This window comes from Cynocephalus volans, chromosome 2 (genome assembly GCF_027409185.1).
Source record: "Cynocephalus volans isolate mCynVol1 chromosome 2, mCynVol1.pri, whole genome shotgun sequence".
In the NCBI taxonomy this organism is placed as follows: Eukaryota; Metazoa; Chordata; class Mammalia; order Dermoptera; family Cynocephalidae; genus Cynocephalus; species Cynocephalus volans.
Window position 1 is genome coordinate 206,912,834 of NC_084461.1, and position 20,164 is coordinate 206,932,997.

At 38.1% G+C, this 20,164-nt stretch overlaps 1 protein-coding gene across 2 annotated transcripts; it reads right to left on the bottom strand.

Moving 5' to 3' along the window:
• Positions 1-957: 957 nt before the first annotated feature.
• On the bottom strand, positions 958-14,791 carry ZNF280B (zinc finger protein 280B). Of its 2 annotated transcripts, XM_063087489.1 has the most exons (3): positions 14,709-14,761; positions 13,843-13,900; positions 958-5,678 (listed from the first exon to the last, which is right to left on the bottom strand). In XM_063087489.1, exon 3 carries the CDS (start codon positions 5,608-5,610, stop codon positions 3,985-3,987), a length of 1,626 nt encoding a protein of 541 aa, XP_062943559.1. In that variant the 5' UTR covers positions 5,611-5,678; positions 13,843-13,900; positions 14,709-14,761; the 3' UTR covers positions 958-3,984. The 2 variants fall into 2 exon arrangements, with proteins under 2 accessions (XP_062943559.1, XP_062943558.1); XM_063087488.1 differs by lacking the exon at positions 13,843-13,900 and having other exon boundaries at positions 14,709-14,791.
• Positions 14,792-20,164: the final 5,373 nt, after the last annotated feature.

Below are 20,164 nucleotides of genomic sequence, written 5' to 3' on the forward strand. Positions count from 1 at the left end.
CTCAAAGCTTCAAGGAAAACTCAATGTTCAGCCTGCAATATTCTGAATCTTTGCAATTAACTTACCCCTCCAAAATAATGAGAATAAAAACTTTAATAAAAATTAAAATATGCATCAAAATATTTGCAATTCAGACAAAGCTATAAACAGAGGTAGTCTTAAATCCTTTACTAGAAAAGAAACAAAGCTTTGAAAATAAAAGGTCATAAAAAAAGACAATGCTTAAAGAAAGCAGAAGGGACATAATGAATAAAGATAAAAATAGGGAACAACAAAAACAAAACTAGTTGGGATAATAAATCAAATCAGAGATTGCTTCTTAGAAAAAGTAAATCAGAAACATTAATAAAACTGTGACAAATCTAATAAAAGAGAAAATATACCTTAATATTAGAAATAAGAAAGAGAATTGGTTCTGAGTAGTGAAAATAATATTCTACCCCAAGTGGAGCTATGTTTACTTCAGGAAAGGGAGGTTTCTACCAGGAAAATTGTGAATGCAGCCAAATAAAACTTTGGGTTAGTAGAGAAAAAGTACATGATTGTCTCAACAGATGTTGTAAACTAGCCAATAAAACCAAACAATAATTCTCTTTAAAGATTCTAAAAATGAAAATAGAAATTCTTCAAGTAACATACTCATTACTTTTAATGGTAAATCATTTCTCATTTAAAACCAAGAACAAGAAAGCCCATTAACTCCATCATACATATCATTGTTTAGAAGTTCTGGCCAATGCAATAAAACTAAAAATAAATCCTTTGCAAGAAGGCAAAGAGTTTACATAATAGTACTAAATAAAAATTAAATAAAACTAAAAACATCGTGTTATTGATATAAAGACAACATAGCAAAAATATTTTTTCACAAAACATTTTATTACTATAATTGCTATTTTACTTACAATTTTTGGCAACATTAACAAAAAAATAAATTTCATCTGAATGAATAAGCAAGCAAAATAGACAAGGAAATTCACAAAGGGCAATAACAAAATAGTAATCTTGACAGATATTCAATATATTTGTAAACAAAACAAAGTGACATTGCCATAAAAAAAATAGAAGTATCGATAGAAAAAGCAGAGAAAGCTCCTGAAAGAACTCTACTCACTATACTAATTTTCTTTTGGTTACAGGCACATAAATTGACTCAAGCTAGCTCAATGCTAAAAGAGAAGCAAAGCCCTTGATGATGATCTCTTCCCAGTTTTTTAATGAAAACCTAGGAAATTTTACTAGATTGGAGAGGGAAGAAAGGGGTAGGGAGAAGTAAAGTGCCTTTCAAGAGGAGAAGAAAGTAAGTTTTTTTAAAAAAAAAAAAAGGTGGGGGGAAAGGGAGAGTTCAGTGTCATTCTAAGAACCTTGATGAAATTCAATGAACCAAAGGAAAGTGTAAATTAGTGAGGTAGCAAGCTATGAAAGCCTAGGGTAAGAGCATTCTAAGAAAGCGAATAGCATGTGCAAAGTCTTTGGATTAGGAAAAAATGTGATTTGCTTAAGGAAAAGCAAGGCCAGTGTGTCAAAAATAGTGCATCAGTGGGGAACATGGTAGAGAATGGAAGAGAGAAGGTAGGCAGAGGCCAGATTACTGGAACCTGTGGTTGGCAATAAATGACAATCTGTATTTCTTAGGAGCATGCTTTAGTGAAATGGCAAACATTAACAGTGTTGATAATATTAAGCAATCACAAAAACATAGAACTAAAACATTTCATATTTTTACCATAAAAACAGAATAAAGGAGGTAAGTATGCAAAAGACTACAGATCTGTACACAGCAGGATTTTCCACCTGAGATCAGAACAAGTGGGATACAAACACACACACACACACACACACACACTCTTTCTATGCCTAAAGAAAAAGTTCAGACTGAAATTTTAGTAAAGTACCTTGGCCCAAGAAAACTAATTGAAAAGGCCTAGTAAAATGTTCAAGGTGCAAATCAATCAAGCATCAAGCAAATAAATACAACAGAATCAATGAATCTACAGTCAGGAAATTATCTAAAATGTGCACAATATACTCACAACTTCTGTGTTATCTGCAGTCCCCCCCCCTTTTTTTTTGGATGGCTGGCCAGTACAGGAATATCAAACCCTGGACCTTGATGTTATCAGCACCATGCTGTAACTGAGCTAACCAGCCAGCCCCATCCTCCCCAAGCCTTTGATGATAATCTCTTTTCAGCTTTTTGTGAAAGCTTAGGAAATTTAACTAGATTGAGGAAGGGAGAAAGAAGTGGGGAAAGATAAGTACCTTTACGAAAAAAGCAAGGAAAAAAGTAGAGATTTCTCCAGACCTATGTCATCTATAGCCAGGATGTCAGACTCCTTGACTGGTGAACAGAGGCTGCTGGGCACCTGGGTCAGGGTGGAGAAACAAGAGATGGCACTATAACATGCCCAGGAAGACAACCCTGGGAACCCACAGAAGCAGTCAAAGCTGCTGATGTTCAGGAACCAATACTTAAAAGGGTATTCCACAGTTCTGTGAAATTATCCCTGGGGAGGGCAAGGAAAAAAGATACCCCCATACTACAGGTTAGAAAATAGGATAGATTAGATAAAGGATATTAACTCTAAGACTTAACACTTATTAAAATAAATGGGACATTTCTGGCACACTAATGTGTCAAGTAAGACCCGAACAGTATTGGTGTGATAAATTAGGAAATGATACATACAAGAAAAGAGTAACTGTTAACCATAATACACTCATGCCCAAGGCAAGACAGAAAACTGAAAGCTTCACATTTTCAATTAGGGTAAGACACATGTGCACAGAAAAATATAAGAAAAAGCCCCGTATGGGTTTAATACTAGTCAGTCACCCTGGGCTATTTTTGTCCACTGTACCTAATGTTCTCAGACAAGCCCTCATTCCAGCTTAATAGTGGGAGAACTAAATTTAGTTCAGTCCATGAACTGAACAGATACCATTTGTTTGGCCCTTTTCAGTTAAAACTATGGGTCCAGTACAGTTCAAATTATGGATGTCAGGGTTCCTTTCCCTTGAGACATTTAACTTGCTTTACTGCTGTGACTGAGAGGAATACAGCAAGTTCATTCTCCACTAGCAGCTTGTCAGAAGGGAGAGGGGAGCGAATCTAATTTCCCTTCAAATCACTCAACAGAAGTCTCCTAGCACCAGGCCCCAATCATCTGAAGCCAATGATACACAGCAGCTGTTTGATGTCTGCAGGGGTCCCTCACCAAACTCAGGCATTTTACTTTTAATGGTTTTGCTTCCTTGAATGTTCATGGATTAGGTAAAGGCACTCCAAGACAGTGTTCCTTCTGCTTTGGCTCCAAGACCGCAGTGAATAAATGTGTGCCTATCCCTCAACTGGGACAAGGAGCCGCTGCTCTCCCTTGACTCACCTCCATCTTCCTGATATCAATTCCTGGTATAGCTTCTCCCTCAACTACACACCCAGGCTTTCAAAACCAGGTTATTTTATACCAGCACAACAGAGGCACTTCTGGGACTTCAGCAGCAAATGGGCCAGGCCATAACAAAGCCATTCCAGTCTGACTAGAGTTAATAGCAAAATCTTTAAAACATGGAAAAAATTGAAAATAAAATTAAGTACTTCAAAAACTACAAATTCTATATAGAAAAGAGCTTTCACACTTAAGAGTAACATAAAACACCAAAAAAAATAAATAGGTTTCCTTTCTTTCTCTCCCTCTCTCTCTCTCTCTCTCTCTCTCTCTCTCTCTCTCTCTCTCTCTCTCATACAAACACCTTTCATGTGTTAAGTTAGATAGTTAACATGAAAACCAGGTAATTTAAAATAACACCTCAAAGTTCAGATCAAACAATATTGCATATTATGAGGTTTTAAAAACTTATAATTCATTCATTTTGCTATTTTTGGTACTATTAAATAATGTATGGTATGTATTTTTTATACTTATGGGGATTTTGATTTAAATTGATTGGTTTTGACTTGCTTCAGATTTACTGAAACTAAAATTAATGAGGGTTTTCTAAAGTCCCACTTTTAGTCCTGGGGGGTGATGGTTCCGAGTCAGATGTGCTCACAGTAATGGATGCTACTTCCACTGATCCTGGTTGAAGAGGTCCCACTGATACTTGAATAACAACTTTTGTTTCAGGAGGCAATCCTTCTAGTTGTGTAGGCTTCTTAAACATTTGATGACACAGGGTCTTGTGCTCCATTTTCTCCTTGAAAGTTAAAAACTGTAGCCGGCATTTAGAACACTGGTGAACACTCTTTTCCCAGTGCCTCCTATAATGACTCATGTACGGTGTTGCAGTTTTGAAAATTTTGAGACAAAATGGACAAAGCAAATTCTTAGTGTTTTCATGGCACGTTCTAAAATGTGTTTCCACATCAGAAAAGGCTGACGATCTGTAACTGCAAGCCTGGCACACATAGGGCATTTCCCCAGGTTTATGATTGTCCTTCATGTGTTGTAAGAGAACCTGATCTGTTTCAAATGACAATTCACAGATTTTACAGACTGCAGAGGGCTCCTGGGTAGTGTGTACACTTTCAATGTGACATTGCAGCTGGAAAGGATTTGGAAACTGTCGGTGGCAGTGCTGGCAAGTGGTGTGGTTTTCCCAGCTGTCATTCTTCTGCTTCTCAAGTTCCAAGTGGTGCTTCATATGATTCATAAACTTAACATTTTTTAGAACTTTCAAGCAGCTGAGGCATTTAAAGGTTGTGTGAGTCTTCTGTTCTGGGTGCCCATCTCCTTTATGCTGTCCATAGTAGAAGTCACTAAGTGACACAATAAGATTTCCTTTCTTGGGAGCAAAGGTCTTGCTCTGACTTGCTACACTCAAAAAATCTGTTTTTGCCACTCCATTTTCCCTATTAAGATTTACAGGCTTAAAATGGACACTGTCCTTTGGAAAAGCTGTTGGAAAAGAGGCTCCATTCTGAACATGGCTTAATGAGGTATGAACATCACTTGAGGGTGTATTTTGCTGAGTATTCACTATATGAAAGGTATCTGAGGGGGACAAAGCTGGAGAATATCCCCCTATGATTCCATCACTGAGTTTAGGCTTTTTGGAATTTATGCTATTCACTTCAGAAGTGGAAAGTTGCTTTGATAAACAAGGACTTTCATTCATACCTCCTACTGAAAGTGCTGCTCTTACTGGATGATGCAATGAACTTTTGAATGTAACCAAAGGAGAACATAACTCAGAAGAGCTGTTAGGCACGACTTGTGGTGAATTGCTTTTATAATCAGGTTTAGACAAAGGCTCAATAATAATAGGACTATCTCTTGACCTCAATTCAGATTGAGAAGCTGGCAAGACGGTCACTGCTTCTGATGTATGACTTGCAGGCTGCGATTTGGGAGCATTATCTTTTCTACGGTGACGATACTTATTTCTCCTTGAACATGAACCTGGGGTGACTCTGTTCAAAATGTTTGAAACAACTGGTTTTGAATTTGAGGTCACCCCAACAAAAATAAGCTCAGCATCTTCATTTACATGTTCCACTCCAACAAAGATCAGTTCAGCATCTTCATCATCTACTTGTTTGGCTTCTTTTACATTCTTCTGTGGTTCTGGCTCTCTTTCTTCCTCACGTAACATTTGTGGTTGTTCCATTTTCTAACTTTTTTATTCTTGAAGGGTGTGACCACAAGTTCCAGTGCTTACTTGATATAAACTGCCACCTAAATACAAACACACTATTAGTAAGTACAAAAAAATGCACTATTTTATGTAATTCTCCTCCAAAACTCTAAGATAGTTATAAATATCCTTCTTTTACAGATAAAGACACTGGGACTCAAAGAGGATAAATGACATCTTAAAACCTATGACACAAGATCAGGTCTCTGTGACCCCATAATTATTACTTTGCCCTATATTGATTATGATGTCTTCCATTTAAAAAAACAAAAACAAAACCAAAAAACCCTTCAGCAACTAATCACTAGGTAAAATCATATGGAAGGAAAGGAATTTTTACAAAGGCACCACTGTACAGTGTTTAGAAGCGTGGGCTTTGGAATTGGAGAAAATTAAGCTGGAATCCTCAGTCTGCCACACACCAGCTGCATCTTATTTAGTAAATATTTTATTTTAAATGACTTTTGGTTCCTTGAAGGCAAAAATTCTTATTTCTTAGACTTAAGGTAACAGCTATTTTTTAAAAGCATCAACTACTTAATGGCATCTTACTTTGTAGTAGAACTAAAATAAATTTATATTAAATGCACATGTCAATTGATTCATACATGCTAATTTCATAAATATTAATATAGAAAAGAGGTGTCAAATTTATAGAGTAAGAGCATCTAGCCAACAAATAGCATAGGCCGATGTCAAGTTCTTAACACATACCAGGCAGACAAACTAGGAATGAACACTCTTGATAAACTTTCTAACTCATGGCCTTAATTAAAATCCATTCACTGATCTCTCCTAAATTTCTCCCTCCAGTCCTGACTTCCCCACTGCACTTAAATACAACAGTGCTTCCTCCCTCAGCCCACCTCAATCTCTTCTCCACATGGCAGGCAGAGTGATTCTGTTAACAAGTCAAATCATATCACTAGTCAGTTCAAAATCCTCCAATGCTTTTTGATTCACTCAGAGTAAAAGGCTAAGTCCTTCCAATGCCTGTAAGACCAAGCTTCCAACGTTGCATGCTGCCTACCAGATATCTCTTACTCTTCTCCCCAACCCACTTCACTCTAGCCACATAACCTCCTTGCTATTTTTTTTTTTTTTTTTTTTTTGGCAGCTGGCCAGTACAGAGATCAAACCCTGGACCTTGGTGTTACCAGCATCATACTCTAACAAACGGAGATCCCTCTTTGCTATTTCTTGAATGCATTAGACTCTTTACCTTGCTCAGGGCCCTTGTATATGATACTCCCTCTAATATGATTGCTCTTCATCCAGATACCTGTATGGCTGACTCCTCACCACCTTCAGGGCTCTGTTCCAAGTACCCTTCTCAGTGAGGTTCTCAAACATTCCGACCAACCTCTAACTCATACTCCCAATCTCTCTTCTCTTTTCTTTTCACTTTCAAGCCCTATTATAACTTTACTTATTTATCTTGATTATTTTCTACTGTCTATCCACTGGAACATAAACTCCAAAGGGCAAGGATTGCATCTTTTGTTGACTATTTTATCCCCATCACTAAGAACAGTGCCTGGCACAGCACAGGTACTCAACAAGTACAGAATTTGTTAAATGAAGCAATAAAAAGTAATATCTCAATAAGATCCTTTATTTGTAGAGCAGATTGTGCTCCACTGATTCCACGTTTTCTACAAATTTACTCTGAGAACCTTGTCCAAGTTGGAAATTCTGTAGGCTAATAAAGGATTTAAAGCTGCTAGCTTTTTACAAACATTTTTGACCACACCCAATAGTAAAAAAAAAAAAAAAAAAGGTTATATGGAGTCCCGCTATATAAGCACAAACACATATAATAATTGTCTTTACTACACAGAATGCATTCTAATATTTTCTATTTCATTTCTATGACCCATAAAATCAATTAAGACAAATCAATCGGTAACTACTAGTGGTTTGAAAAACATTGGTCTAAAGCTAGCAAAATGTAGGTGCTTTAAACCATGGTTCATAACTCACCAATTTCTGAACATGTCAGGATTGACTGTAGCCAGATGTGGACCCCTCAAACCAACATAGTCCAATGTATAAAAATTAAATTGGCATCCAATATGTGCCATGCTTGTTGCATTAACTTTAATTAGGATATCAGCATCAATTTTGGAACTATTCATAATATTTATTCCTGCAAATATGTGCATCAACTTGGAAGTGAATTTTAAAAGAAATACAATATTGGGCCGGCCCGTGGCTCACTCGGGAGAGTGCGGTGCTGAGAACACCAAGGCCCCGGGTTCGGATCCCATATACGGATGGCCGGTTCACTCACTGGCTGAGCGTGGTGCTCACAACACCAAGTCAAGGGTTAAGATCCCCTTACCGGTCAAAAAAAAAAAAAAAAATACAATATTAACCATAATAAAAATTATGTATCCTTTTCCTCACTTATTCCAAAACTGTATTTTGTTTGCCCAATGCCAGTTAGATACTGTGCTAAGCACTGAGTAAATAGACAGTAATGAATCGATGAAGCTTACACCTGGTGTGTCATGAATAGTGATTTACAAGTTCAAAACTAAGATCAAGTAGGTAATTAAATAAACCAAATAGATAGGAAATGCCAGAAAAAATATGAGGCAGATTCGAAAACATCTCTTTGGAGTTAACTGAAACTGGTTTGGTCTGTCTGTGTAAGGCTTCAAGACCTTAAGTCCAGGATGATGCCACCTAGCCCAGTGTTTCTCAACCTAACACTATTGACATTTTTTACCAGATAATTCTTTGTTGTGGGGTGCTGCTGGGTGCACTGCAGGATGTTTAGCAGCATCCCTAGCCTCTACCCTCTAGATGCCAGTTGCAATCCCCCAGTTGTGACAAACAAAAATGGCTCCAGGCATTACCAAATGTTCTGTGGGAGAAATGCCCAAATCTAACCTTCTTATTAGGATCACTTCTACATTTCCAGTAACTACCTTCTGGGTAATTCTACGCATATGCCCTAACATCCTTTATAAAGAAAAAATTCTAAATCAGAATTATTAATATTTTCCCTGATATCATAAAAATCAGAAGATAATTTGACAACTAATATGGACATCAGATTTATATGAGGATGGATTTTTAAAGCCCCCAAAAGTTTATGATTTACCTAGTTATATGGAGGGTTTGTAGACAGAATTAGCACCAAAATGCATGACTTCTAAATTCTAGTTCTGTGTTCTTTCCACTAGAACTCTGACTTAACATATGCTTATTTCTGATAATGGTGCTATTAACTGCTTAGTCTCTAAGAATTAAAGTGTCTCACTGGATTCGTTTCCTCTTTTTTTTTTTTTTCCTACTTACTTAATAAGCATCTCCGTCTATTTTTTAAAACCTGTTCAAACCTCCCCAACCTCCCATCAAATTAGTCATAGAACCTTATAAGTTCAAATTAGTAACAGAACCTTATAATTCTAAATAACTTTTAGAGCATTGCTAATTCTAACTACCTTTCATTTCCATTCCTATTAATGCCCCCCACAGTCCCAACTTCTAGGTGCAGGTCTACTGGTTATCTCATGTTTGTACACTTGTACTAGATTCCAAATTGTTCTGTCTCTTCTCTCTGACCTTCAAATTATACAGCACACCACCACTAGATGGATCTTAAAAGACCACTAAGCTGTCCAGTTGGCTCAGTTGGTTAGAGCATAGTGCCAATAACACCAAGGTCCAGGGTTCAATCCCTGCACCGGCCACCAAAAAAAAAAAAAAAAATTTAAATGTTAAATAAAGAGAATACATTTTAGATTATGCTATGGACTGAACTATGTCCCCCCCCCCAATTTATATGCTGAAGCCATAAACCCCAATGTGATGATATTTGGAGATGGGGCCTTTAGGAGGTAATTATGTTTAGATGAGGTCTTGAAGGCAGGCCCTTATAAGAAGTGACGCCAAAGACCTTGCTTTCTCTCTGTCTGCCTGCCACGTGAGGACACAGGAAGAAGCAATCCTCTACCAGCTAGGAAGAGAGCCTCACTAGGGAACCATATTGGCCAGCACCTTAATCTTGGACTTCCCACTCTCTAAAACTGAGAAATAAGTTCTTGTATAAACAAACAAACAAACTGGCTTCCAATAACACTGGACTTTCATCTAGCTGATCTTTGGCTATTGTCTACATTGACCAACTCTCCAACCAACCATTCAAGTTGAAAAAAGAGAAGTAGAGCAAGAACCAGGAATAAAGCTAAGAAGCTAATGGATGAGTTCATTCAGAACAAGAGTTGCAGTAGACCATAGGAGTTTTCTTATTAATTCTCTCTAGGTGTCCAGAGAACATTCTCCACAAACGTCCATCAATGAATGAATGGATAAATCCTTATTTTCCAATTTACCAGAATCTTCAAATATTGGGGTGGGGAGGTGCAAAGACCTATTAGATCTAAGAGATTTGTCCTCAAAACTCAATTCATACTCCAACTAAGGAAGCCGCTAAGGGCCACGGGAGGAGCCAATGGGAGGGTTCCATTCCAAAGGCAGCTGAGAGGCTGATGGGTGATGACCTACCTTTCAGGTTATTCCTCTACATTCAAACAATGGCACTTCTAATGGGTCTTTGTTACAGCCACACACCAGCTGTTTTCAAGCATCAGTGCTTCTTGAGTAACTTCTGAGATTAGATCTTAGGCCACCAAGACTCCTCTGGTACCTATCTCCGCCATCTTCCCTCATGGATAAGTCTCTTCACCCCACTGCTGCTCCTCAAAACTCCTGCCTCACCCACCCTCTATCCACAGCACTCTTATCCCTCCCCCACCAAAAACTATGCAAATTTGCTGTCTTAGAATTTAATGCCCAGGCCGGCCTCGGGAGAGTGTGGTGTTGATAACACCAAGGCCCCGGGTTCGGATTCCATATAGGGATGGTTGGTTCGCTCACTGGCTGAGTGTGGTGCTGACAACACCAAGTCAAGGGTTAAGATCCCCTTACCGGTCATCTTTAAAAAAAAAAAACAGAATTTAATGCCCATTAAACACAGGTCCTTGGAGGAAATGGGAACTACATAAGATCCTTAAAACTGCAGGAAACATTTCCATTCTATCCTAGGGCAACTAATAAAATAAAAAAATGTTTTTCATAAATATTTTAAAATAAGTATTTCTTCATAAATAAGCTTAGAATGGTAGAGGAGTATAGAATAGGGTTTAAACTAGCCTGGGAATGTAGGAGGGGTGCAACTATTAAACCAAGGTTGTACCTTATCAAAAGACATTACAATTTCTATAGACTACACTGAGAGAAAAATCAAGAATTTACAATCCTCATCATTTCCACTCTTGTTACCTCCTTGACCTCTTTTCCCACTAGTCTAACCTTCATTCACTCCAATCCAGCCACAGTGGCTTCCTTGCTACTCCTTCACGGTCTCCACCTGACACTGTTGTCCCCACGGCTAACATCTTCTTTAAGTACATATCCAAATTTATTTTCTCCATGAGACTTAACCTGACTACCCTATCTAAAACTACAATACTACTTACTATCTCCCCAACTTCCAATCCTCTAACCCTGCTCTATTATTTTTTTCCTAATTCTATAATATCACCTTTCATTTCACCAGAGAATTTATGTATTTATTATGTTTACTATCTTCTTCCACTGGACTGTCAGTTTCTTCTGTTACAGTAGTTTTGGTTTTTTTGTTGTTGTTGTTCATTTTTTGTCTGCTTTGTTCACTGATCGCTCTCAAGTGCCTAGAGCTGTGCCTGGTACACAATAAGCACTCAAATATTCACTAAAGAAAAATCGTTATCTAGAAGGAGTTAGAAATAAATTCAATGAAAAAAATGTGGACTGAGGGATGAGATAGGAAATGTTAAAACTTGGAAAAGAGCCAATTTTCTTCAAGTCTGGGAGCCACTGAGGTGTACTGTTATATAGCAAATGTGAGAACCCTGCAATCCTGGGGTTCAGAAGAAGAATGCCTATGGCCAGACCTCATCATGGGGACCAATAGTTTGGGGAAGCCTTTTCTCAGAACAGTATGGTTAGAATCCTGCATGGGATCTTTTCCCAAGCAACAGAATCAGCCATTTTCCCTTTTATTTTCCTTCTTCCAAAGAGAAGAATCTTGGTCAGAATAATCTACAAAGGAGATATGAGCAGGGTGGCAGTTCAATCTAAAAGTGGTCTGTTACTTCACAGCTAAGTTCTTTTACTAAGGTTGAGTGTTTAGAAAGGGTTTGGAATTGTCAGGTGAGCGAAGAATGGTATAAAGAGGGGTTGTGGAAGACCATAAAAAAGACAACTGAAAAGAAAAGCATGACAATTCCAGTTTGTTAAATGACTGGCAACAGAGTGAGGTCAGCAAGATTGGTGGGAAAAGGTGCTGCTCTTTCATAAAAGCAAAGAGGACACAAGCAAAAAATGTAAAATCAAGTATTTCAGGTCCTGAATATTAACCAAAGACTTGCAAAATTTGGAGGATTTTTGTGTTAAATAGTTTGGTAGTTCCTCAAAAAGTTAAACATAGAATTATCACATGACCCCACAAGTCTACTTCTAAGTACATACCCCAAAGAACTGAAAACAGGTACTCAAACAAGTATATGTACTCACTTTTATAGCAGCTATTCATAAAAACCAAAAGGTAGAAACAACACAAATGTCCATCAATGGATGAACAGATAAAACAAATTATGGTATATACACACAACGGAATATTATTATGCCATAAAAGGAATGAAGTACTGATACATGTTATAACATGGACGAACCCTGAAAACATGCAAAGTGAAAGAAGCCAGGCACAAAAGATCACATATTGTATGTTTCATTTATAGGAAATATACAGAATAGATAAAGCCACAGACTAAACAGAGATTGGTGGTTGCCAGGTGATGGGAAATGTGAAATAGAAGAGAAACTGCTTAATGGGTAAGGGGTTTTACTTTGGAATGATGTAAATGTATTGGAGCTAGGTAGAGGTGGCAGATGTACAATATCATGAATGTACTTTAATGTCACTGAATGTTCACTAATTTATTTTTTAAATGAAGAATATGTATTTCCTTTTTTAAAAAATTTATTTTTTCATTGTACCTGTTTATGGGGTACAGTTTGTTGTTTCAATATATGCATATATTGTATTATTATCTAATCATAATAGTCAGCGTACCTATCACCTAAACACATTATCATTTCTTTGTGGTTATAACATTTAAGATCCTCTTTTCTGGCTATCTTGAAATACACAATACAATATTATTAGCTATTGTCACCTTATGCACCAGAACTTCTTCCTATCTAACTCTAACTTTGTAACTTTGTACCAGTGTATGAACCTTCCCCCCACCCACTCCCTCCTCCCTTTCCCTGCCTCTGATAACCACTATTCCACTATTTCTATGAACTGTTCAAACTGGCGATTTTATGTTATGTCACTTTCACTTCAATAAATTATTTTTTAAATAAATATGAATATTAGTTTACCACACAGAAATAATTACAAGGAAATACTATGAACAATTCTACACCAACAAATTAGATAACCTAGATGAAATTAACAAGTTCCTAAAAAGACACAAACTACTGACCTGACTCAAGAATAAAGAGAAAATATGAATAGATCCAAAACAAGGGAAGAGATTGAGTTGATAATCACAAGACTTCCCCAAATAAAAGCCCAAGATCAGACGGCTACATCGGTGAAATCTATCAAATGTTTAAAAAAATAATTAACACCAATCCTTCATAAACTCTTCCACAAATTACGAGAGGAGAGAAAACTTTGCAACTCATTCTATGAGGCCAGTAGCACTGATAAGAGAAAGGGTACTGATATAAATAAACTAACCCCATGTAACGAATACAGATTTACCCTGAATGAGCCACTTAAATACATTTGCTGAAACTTAGGGTAGTATGTGTATCAATCTACTCTAGCCTCATAAAATGATAAAAGAAGTCAGCTTTACATAACTTAACATCTAACAGTATGGTGATCTTAGTTACTTTTTTTCCCTTCAAGGGATCAAGTGAAAGAATATCACCACCACCCTCTACCTTTTTAAGGAAGCAATTTGAGGGCTCCAGAATTATCTAAATCAACAATTGGCCTCGATTTATCATACATATTCAGGTTCCCTCAGGAAACACTAAGTAACAATGTGTTAGCCCATGAGAGAAGAAACAAAAACTGAAGTATAAAAGATAGAACCTTGCACCTTATTATAGAGACCTCTCTCCTCTTACCTCAAGTATACACCGAAACTTTTAAGAACTTGAGAAATTCCAGGCAGAAGGTCACATCCTTGAGGTAACCACAAAGAAGGATTAGGGTTACTTATATGTCACAAGAATATTTTAGGACTGCCTACCTGACATTGCCATTTGGATGTTTATCAAGCATCTCACGCTTAACTAGTACACAGAATTGAACTCCTCTCCCCCAAATCTGCTCCTCCAATCTACCCTACCTCGCTAAAGAAAACCCCCCACTGGCAAACTGCCCAAATCAGGGGGCCTTCATTAGGGTCCGGGGGCTTCATTACAGTTCAGGCAGACACACAGTAAACAAGAGAAACAAACCATGCACTGCGACAGGGAAGAGAGGCTAATAAATGAATTTTCAAATGCTTTAAACGCTTAAGGGGTCTGGGTCTGAAGATCTCCAGAATAGGGACGGGGCAGGGTTTACAAAACTGGTTTGACTGTTAAACGCACTAACCGCCACAACGAACCTCCGCGGGGGGTGGGGGAGGGGAGGGCATGAGGAGCTTCGAGGCACGACAAGACCTTCTCCAGGAGCCCAGGGCTGGCGACGCCTCCCGCGGAGGAGGGGAGGCTGACTGAAAGTGGCGCCTTCTGAGATTAGCGACGGGGATGTGCGTAAGGGGGTCCTGGGACCCACTGGGGGCCGTCTCCCTGACACTCCTTTCAGAAGGCCGCGCCACTGGAAAGGCTGCTCGGGCAGCAGAGGGCCAGGCGCGGTGTCGCGGGACCTGCGGAACTGCGGCTGTAGAATCCCTCCCATCTCTCAGGAAATGCTCGAGCCGAGCCACTCCCCCCGTCCTCACCAGTCCCTGTCTGCAGCGGTCCCCGATACGCCGGCGACTTACCAGCCCCGGAGGCTCTCCTTGGGCGAAGCCCGCAGCGACAACGCCTCCTCAGGCCCCAGGCGCCGCAGACGCCGCCGTCGCCCTCGCACGCGCGCCCGTGCAACCTGTGATTGGCTGCCAGGTGCGGGCGCGCGATTGGCGCTATCGGATTGGCCATGAGGCCCAGGCGGGCTGGGCGCATGCGCGCGCTCTGGCGCCCCTAGTGGCGACCATTGGGTGCTGGGTCAGGCTGAGAGGGGAAAGGGCCCCTGCAATGCCCCTGAGCCCCTGGAAGGATCTTGGGCCTTGGGCCATCAAGGTTCCAGAGCCTGCTCTGGGTCTGGGTGGGCTCTCGGTCCATCAGGGGCTACGTTAGTTCACCAGGAGTCCAGCTGTCTTAATCCTCAAGTGTGGACCTTTTTCCATAAAAGCACTACCTGACTGCCCCATGCTTAAAGAACTTGACCAAGCAACTGAGACTTGACACACATCCTCTTGAAGTTGCATCTGGGGTCAGTCCAATCCAACCTGCCACCTGTTTTTGTACAGCTTGCAAGTAAGCTAAGAACAGGTTTTACATTTTTTTAATAGATGGAAAAAATCAAAAGTAGAATATTTTGTGACATGTGAAAATAATATGATATTCAAATTTTAGTGTCCATAAGTAAAGTTGTATTGGAACATAGACATGCCCATTCTTTTAGGTATTGTATATGTCTGTTATCCTGCTACAGTAACAAAGTAGATTAACTGCCAGAGACCATATTCAAAAAGCCTAAAATAGGTACTGTCTGGCCCTTTAAAGAAATGTTTGCCCACTCTAGATTTATTTGCAGCTTTAAAGAATTTTTTTACTTGATCAGTCCTGCCAGAAGTCTATTTAAGTAATCTTTTAAAGAAATAAAGATAAAAAGTTTTTGTTTTTTAAATCTATGTTATATTCATCTCTGTTTCATTTATTTCTTCCACTCTTCATTGTTTCCTTCCTTCCCATCTCTGTAGGTTTGCTCTGTTGCTTCTCTTTATTAATTTTTGAGATAAATGCCTAGCTCATTTCTTTCTAAATTCTCTTTTATTTATCTTGTATTTTTAACGCTATAAATTTATCTCAAGTACCAGTTTTAACAGTTTAAGTTCCCACAGTTTTTGTTTGGGAGTATGTTCCAAGTATGTCCTAATATTCCTAGTCATTCTCTTTTTAACTCAAGAGTTATATAGTAATATATGTTCTTTCTTTTCCAAGTCTATTTGTAAAGCTATTTCTTTATCAGTTTCTAATTTGGTTGCATTATGATCAGATTACATAGTCTAAATATTGATCTCCTACATTTGAAGATTTCTGTTCGGTGAAGTATCCCATACTTAAAATTAAGAGATTGTAGATGTACAGAAGATATTTGCAAAGTGTTAAATGTATATAAGACAGTACTTCAAAAAGCTTGTGGGAAAATATAATTAAATGATAATGTAAATCTTCCCATTAACTTTTTGAAGTACTCTTGTATGTGAAATGACTGCCTTTTGTTCTCACAGTAATTTAATATCCATCAATAAGTTACGATTAACTAAGCTCCAGGCCTTTCTTTTTTTCTTTGTATTTCTTTTTTTTTTTAATTTAATTTTATTTTGTCAATGTACAATGTGGTTGATTATTGTGGCCAATTACCGAAACCTGACTCCCTCCTCTCTCTCCCCCCTCCATCCCAACAACCTCCTATCTGTTCACTTGTCCTATCAACTTCAGGGAATTGTAATTGTTGTGTCTTCTTCCCTCCCTCCCCACCCCAGGTTATTTGTGCATTTATTTATTTATATTTAGCTCCCACAAATAAGTGAGAACGTGATGTTTCTCTCTCTCTGCATGACTCGTTTCACTTAATATAATTCTCTCTAGGTCCAACCACGTTGTTGCAAATGGCAGTATTTCATTCCTGTTTATAGCAGAGTAGTAGTCCATTGTGTAGATATTCCACATATTCTGAATCCACTCATCTGATGATGGACATTTGGGCTTGTTCCAACCCTTAGCTATTGTAAACCATGCTGCAATGAACATTGGAGACAGGTATACCTTTGACTTGATGATTTCCATTCCTCTGGGTATATTCCCAGCAGTGGGATAGCTGGGTCATATGATAGATCTATCTGCAATTGTTTGAGAAACCTCCAGGCCATTTTCCATAGAGGCTGCACCATTTTGTAGTCCCACCAACAATGTATGAGAGTTCCTTTTTCTCCACAACCTCGCCAGCATTTATCATTCAGTCTCTGGATATTAGCCATCCTAATTGGGGTGAGATGGTATCTCAATGTGGTTTTAACTTGCATTTCCCAAATACTGAGTGATGCTGAGCATTTTTTCATGTGTCTGTCGGCCATTCGTATATCTTCCTTTGAGAAATGCCTATTTGGCTCTTCTGCCCATTTTTTAATTGGGTTACTGGCTTTTTTCTTGTAAAGTTGTTTGAGTTCCTTGTATATTCTGGATATTAATCCTTTGTCAGATGTATATTTTGCAAATATTTTCTCCCACTTTGTTGGTTTTCTTTTAACTCTGTTAATTGTTTGTTTTGCTGTGCAGAAGCTTTTTAGTTTGATATAATCCCATTTATTTATTTTTCCTTTGATAGCCCATGCTTTTGAGGTTGTATTCATGAAGTCTGTGTCCAGTCCTACTTCCTGAAGTGTTTCTCCTATGTTTTCTTTAAAAAGTTTTATTGTTTCAGGGTGTATATTTAAATCCTTAATCCATTTTGAGTTGATTTTAGTATACGGTGAGAGGTATGGGTCTAGTTTCATTCTCCTGCATATGGATATCCAGTTATCCCAGCACCATTTGGTGAAGAGGCAGTCTCTTCCCCAGTGTATAGGCTTGGTGCCTTTGTCAAAGATCAGATGGCTATAGGTGTGTGGGTTGATTTCTGGATTCTCTATTCTATGCCATTGATCAGTGTGTCTGTTTTTATGCCAGTACCATCCTGTTTTGGTTATTATATCTTTGTAGTATAGTGTAAAGTCAGGTAGTGTTATGCCTCCAGCTTGATTTTTTTTGCTCAGCATTGCTTTGGCTATGCGTGGTGTTTTGTTATTCCATAGAAATGTCTGGATAGTTCTTTCCATTTCTGAGAAAAATGTCATTGGAATTTTGATGGGGATTGTATTGAATCTGTATATCACTTTGGGTAGTATGGACATTTTCACTATGTTGATTCTTCCAATCCAAGAGCATGGGATATCTTTCCATTTTCTTGTGTCCTCTTTAATTTCTCTCAGCAGTGGTTTATAGTTCTCATTATAGAGATTGTACACATCCTTGGTTAACTCTATTCCTAAGTACTTTATTATTATTTTTTTTTTTGGTGGCTACTGTAAATGGGCAAGCTTTCTTGATTTCTCTTTCTGCATGTTCACTATTAGAGAATAGAAATGCTACTGATTTTTTCTGTGTTGATTTTGTATCCTGCTACTTTGCTGAAATCATTTATCAACTCCAAGAGCTTTTTGTAGAGGCTTTAGGCTGTTGGATATATAGGATCATGTCATCTGCAAACAGGGACAGTTTGGCTTCATCTTTTCCAGTCAAGATTCTCTCTATTTCCTTCTCTTCTCTGATTGCTCTGGCTAGTACTTCCAACACTATGCTGAATAGGAGTGGTGAGAGTGGGGATCCTTGTCTAGTTCCTGTTCTTAAAGAAAAAGCTTTCAGTTTTTCCCCATTCAGGATGCTATTGGCAGAGGGTTTATCATATATGGCTTTAATTGTGTTGAAATACTTTCCATCTGTACCTAACTGGTAGAGAGTCTTTATAAAGAATGAGTGTTCAATGTTATCAAATGCTTTTTCAGCATCTGTAGAGATGATCATATGCTCCTTCTGTCTGATTTATTGATGTGGTGTATCACATTTATTGATTTGCGTATGTTGAACCAACCGTGCATCACTGGGATGAATTCCACTTGATAATGGTGTATAATTTTCTGCATGTGTTGCTGTATTCTGTTAGCTAGTATTTTATTGAGGATTTTTGTGTCTATATTCATCAAGGATATTGGCCGGTAGTTTTCTTTTTTAGTTGTATCTTACCTGCTTTTGGTATCAGGGTGATGTTTGCTGCATAGAATGAGTTTGGGAGATTTGTGTCTGTTTCAATCTTTTGGAATAGCTTGTAGAGCATTGGTGTCAATTCCTCTTTGAATGTTTGATAGAATTCTGCTGTGAATCCATCTGGTTCTGGGCTTTTCTTTGTTGGGAGCCTTCTGATAACAGCTTCAATCTCTTCTATTGTTATTGGTCTGTTCAGATTTTCTACATCTTCTTGGCTCAGTTTTGGTAGCTTGTGTGTGTCCAGAAACTTATCCATTTCCTCCAGATTTTCAAATTTGTTGGCATATAGTTGTTTACAGTAGTCTCGAATGATTCCTTGTATTTCAGTTGTAATATCACCTTTTTCATTTCTAATTTTTATTTGAATCTTCTCTCTTCTTTTTTTAGTTAGCCATGCTAATGGTTTGTCAATTTTATTTATCTTTTCAAAAAGCCAACTTTTTGATTTGTTGATCTTTTGTATTGTTTTTTGAGTTTCAATTTCATTAAGTTCTGCTCTGTGCTTAATGATTTCTTTCTGTCTGCTAACTTTGGGTTTGGATTGTTCTTGTTTTTCTAGTTCTTTAAGGTGAAAAGTTGTCAATTGCCATCTTCCCATTCTTCTGAAGTAAGCATTTAATGTGATAAATTTCCCCCTTAGTACTGCTTTTGCAGTATCCCACAGGTTTTGGTATGATGTATCATTATTTTCATTAGTTTCAATAAATTTTTTGATTTCCTGTTTGATTTCTTCTTGGACCCATATGTCATTAAGTAGAATGCTGTTTAATTTCCATGTGTTTGTATAGTTTCCAGAGTCTCATTTGTTATTGATTTCTAATTTTAATTCATTGTGGTCTGAAAAAATACATGGGATAATTCCAATTTTTTTGAATTTGTTAAGATTTGATTTGTGACCTAACATGTGATCTATCCTGCAGAATGATCGATGTGCTGATGAGATGAATGAATATTCTGAGGTTGTTGGATGGAATATTCTGTAGATATCTGCCAATTCCAATTGGTCTAGAGTTTTGTTTAGATGTTGTGTTTCTCTGCTGATTCATTGCCTAGATGATCTGTCCAATATTGATAGTGGGGTGTTCAGGTCTCCTGCTATTATGGTATTAGTGTCTATTTCCTTCTTTAGGTCTCATAGAGTTTGCTTTATAAATCTAGCTGCTCCAGTTCCTCAAACAATTGCAGATAGATCTGCCATATGACCCAGCTATCCCACTGCTGGGAATATACCCAGAGGAATGGAAATCATCAAGTCGAAGGTATACCTGTTCCCCAATGTTCATCGCAGCACTCTTTACAATAGCCAAGAGCTGGAGCCAGCCCAAATGTCCATCATCAGATGAGTGGATACGGAAAATGTGGTATATCTACA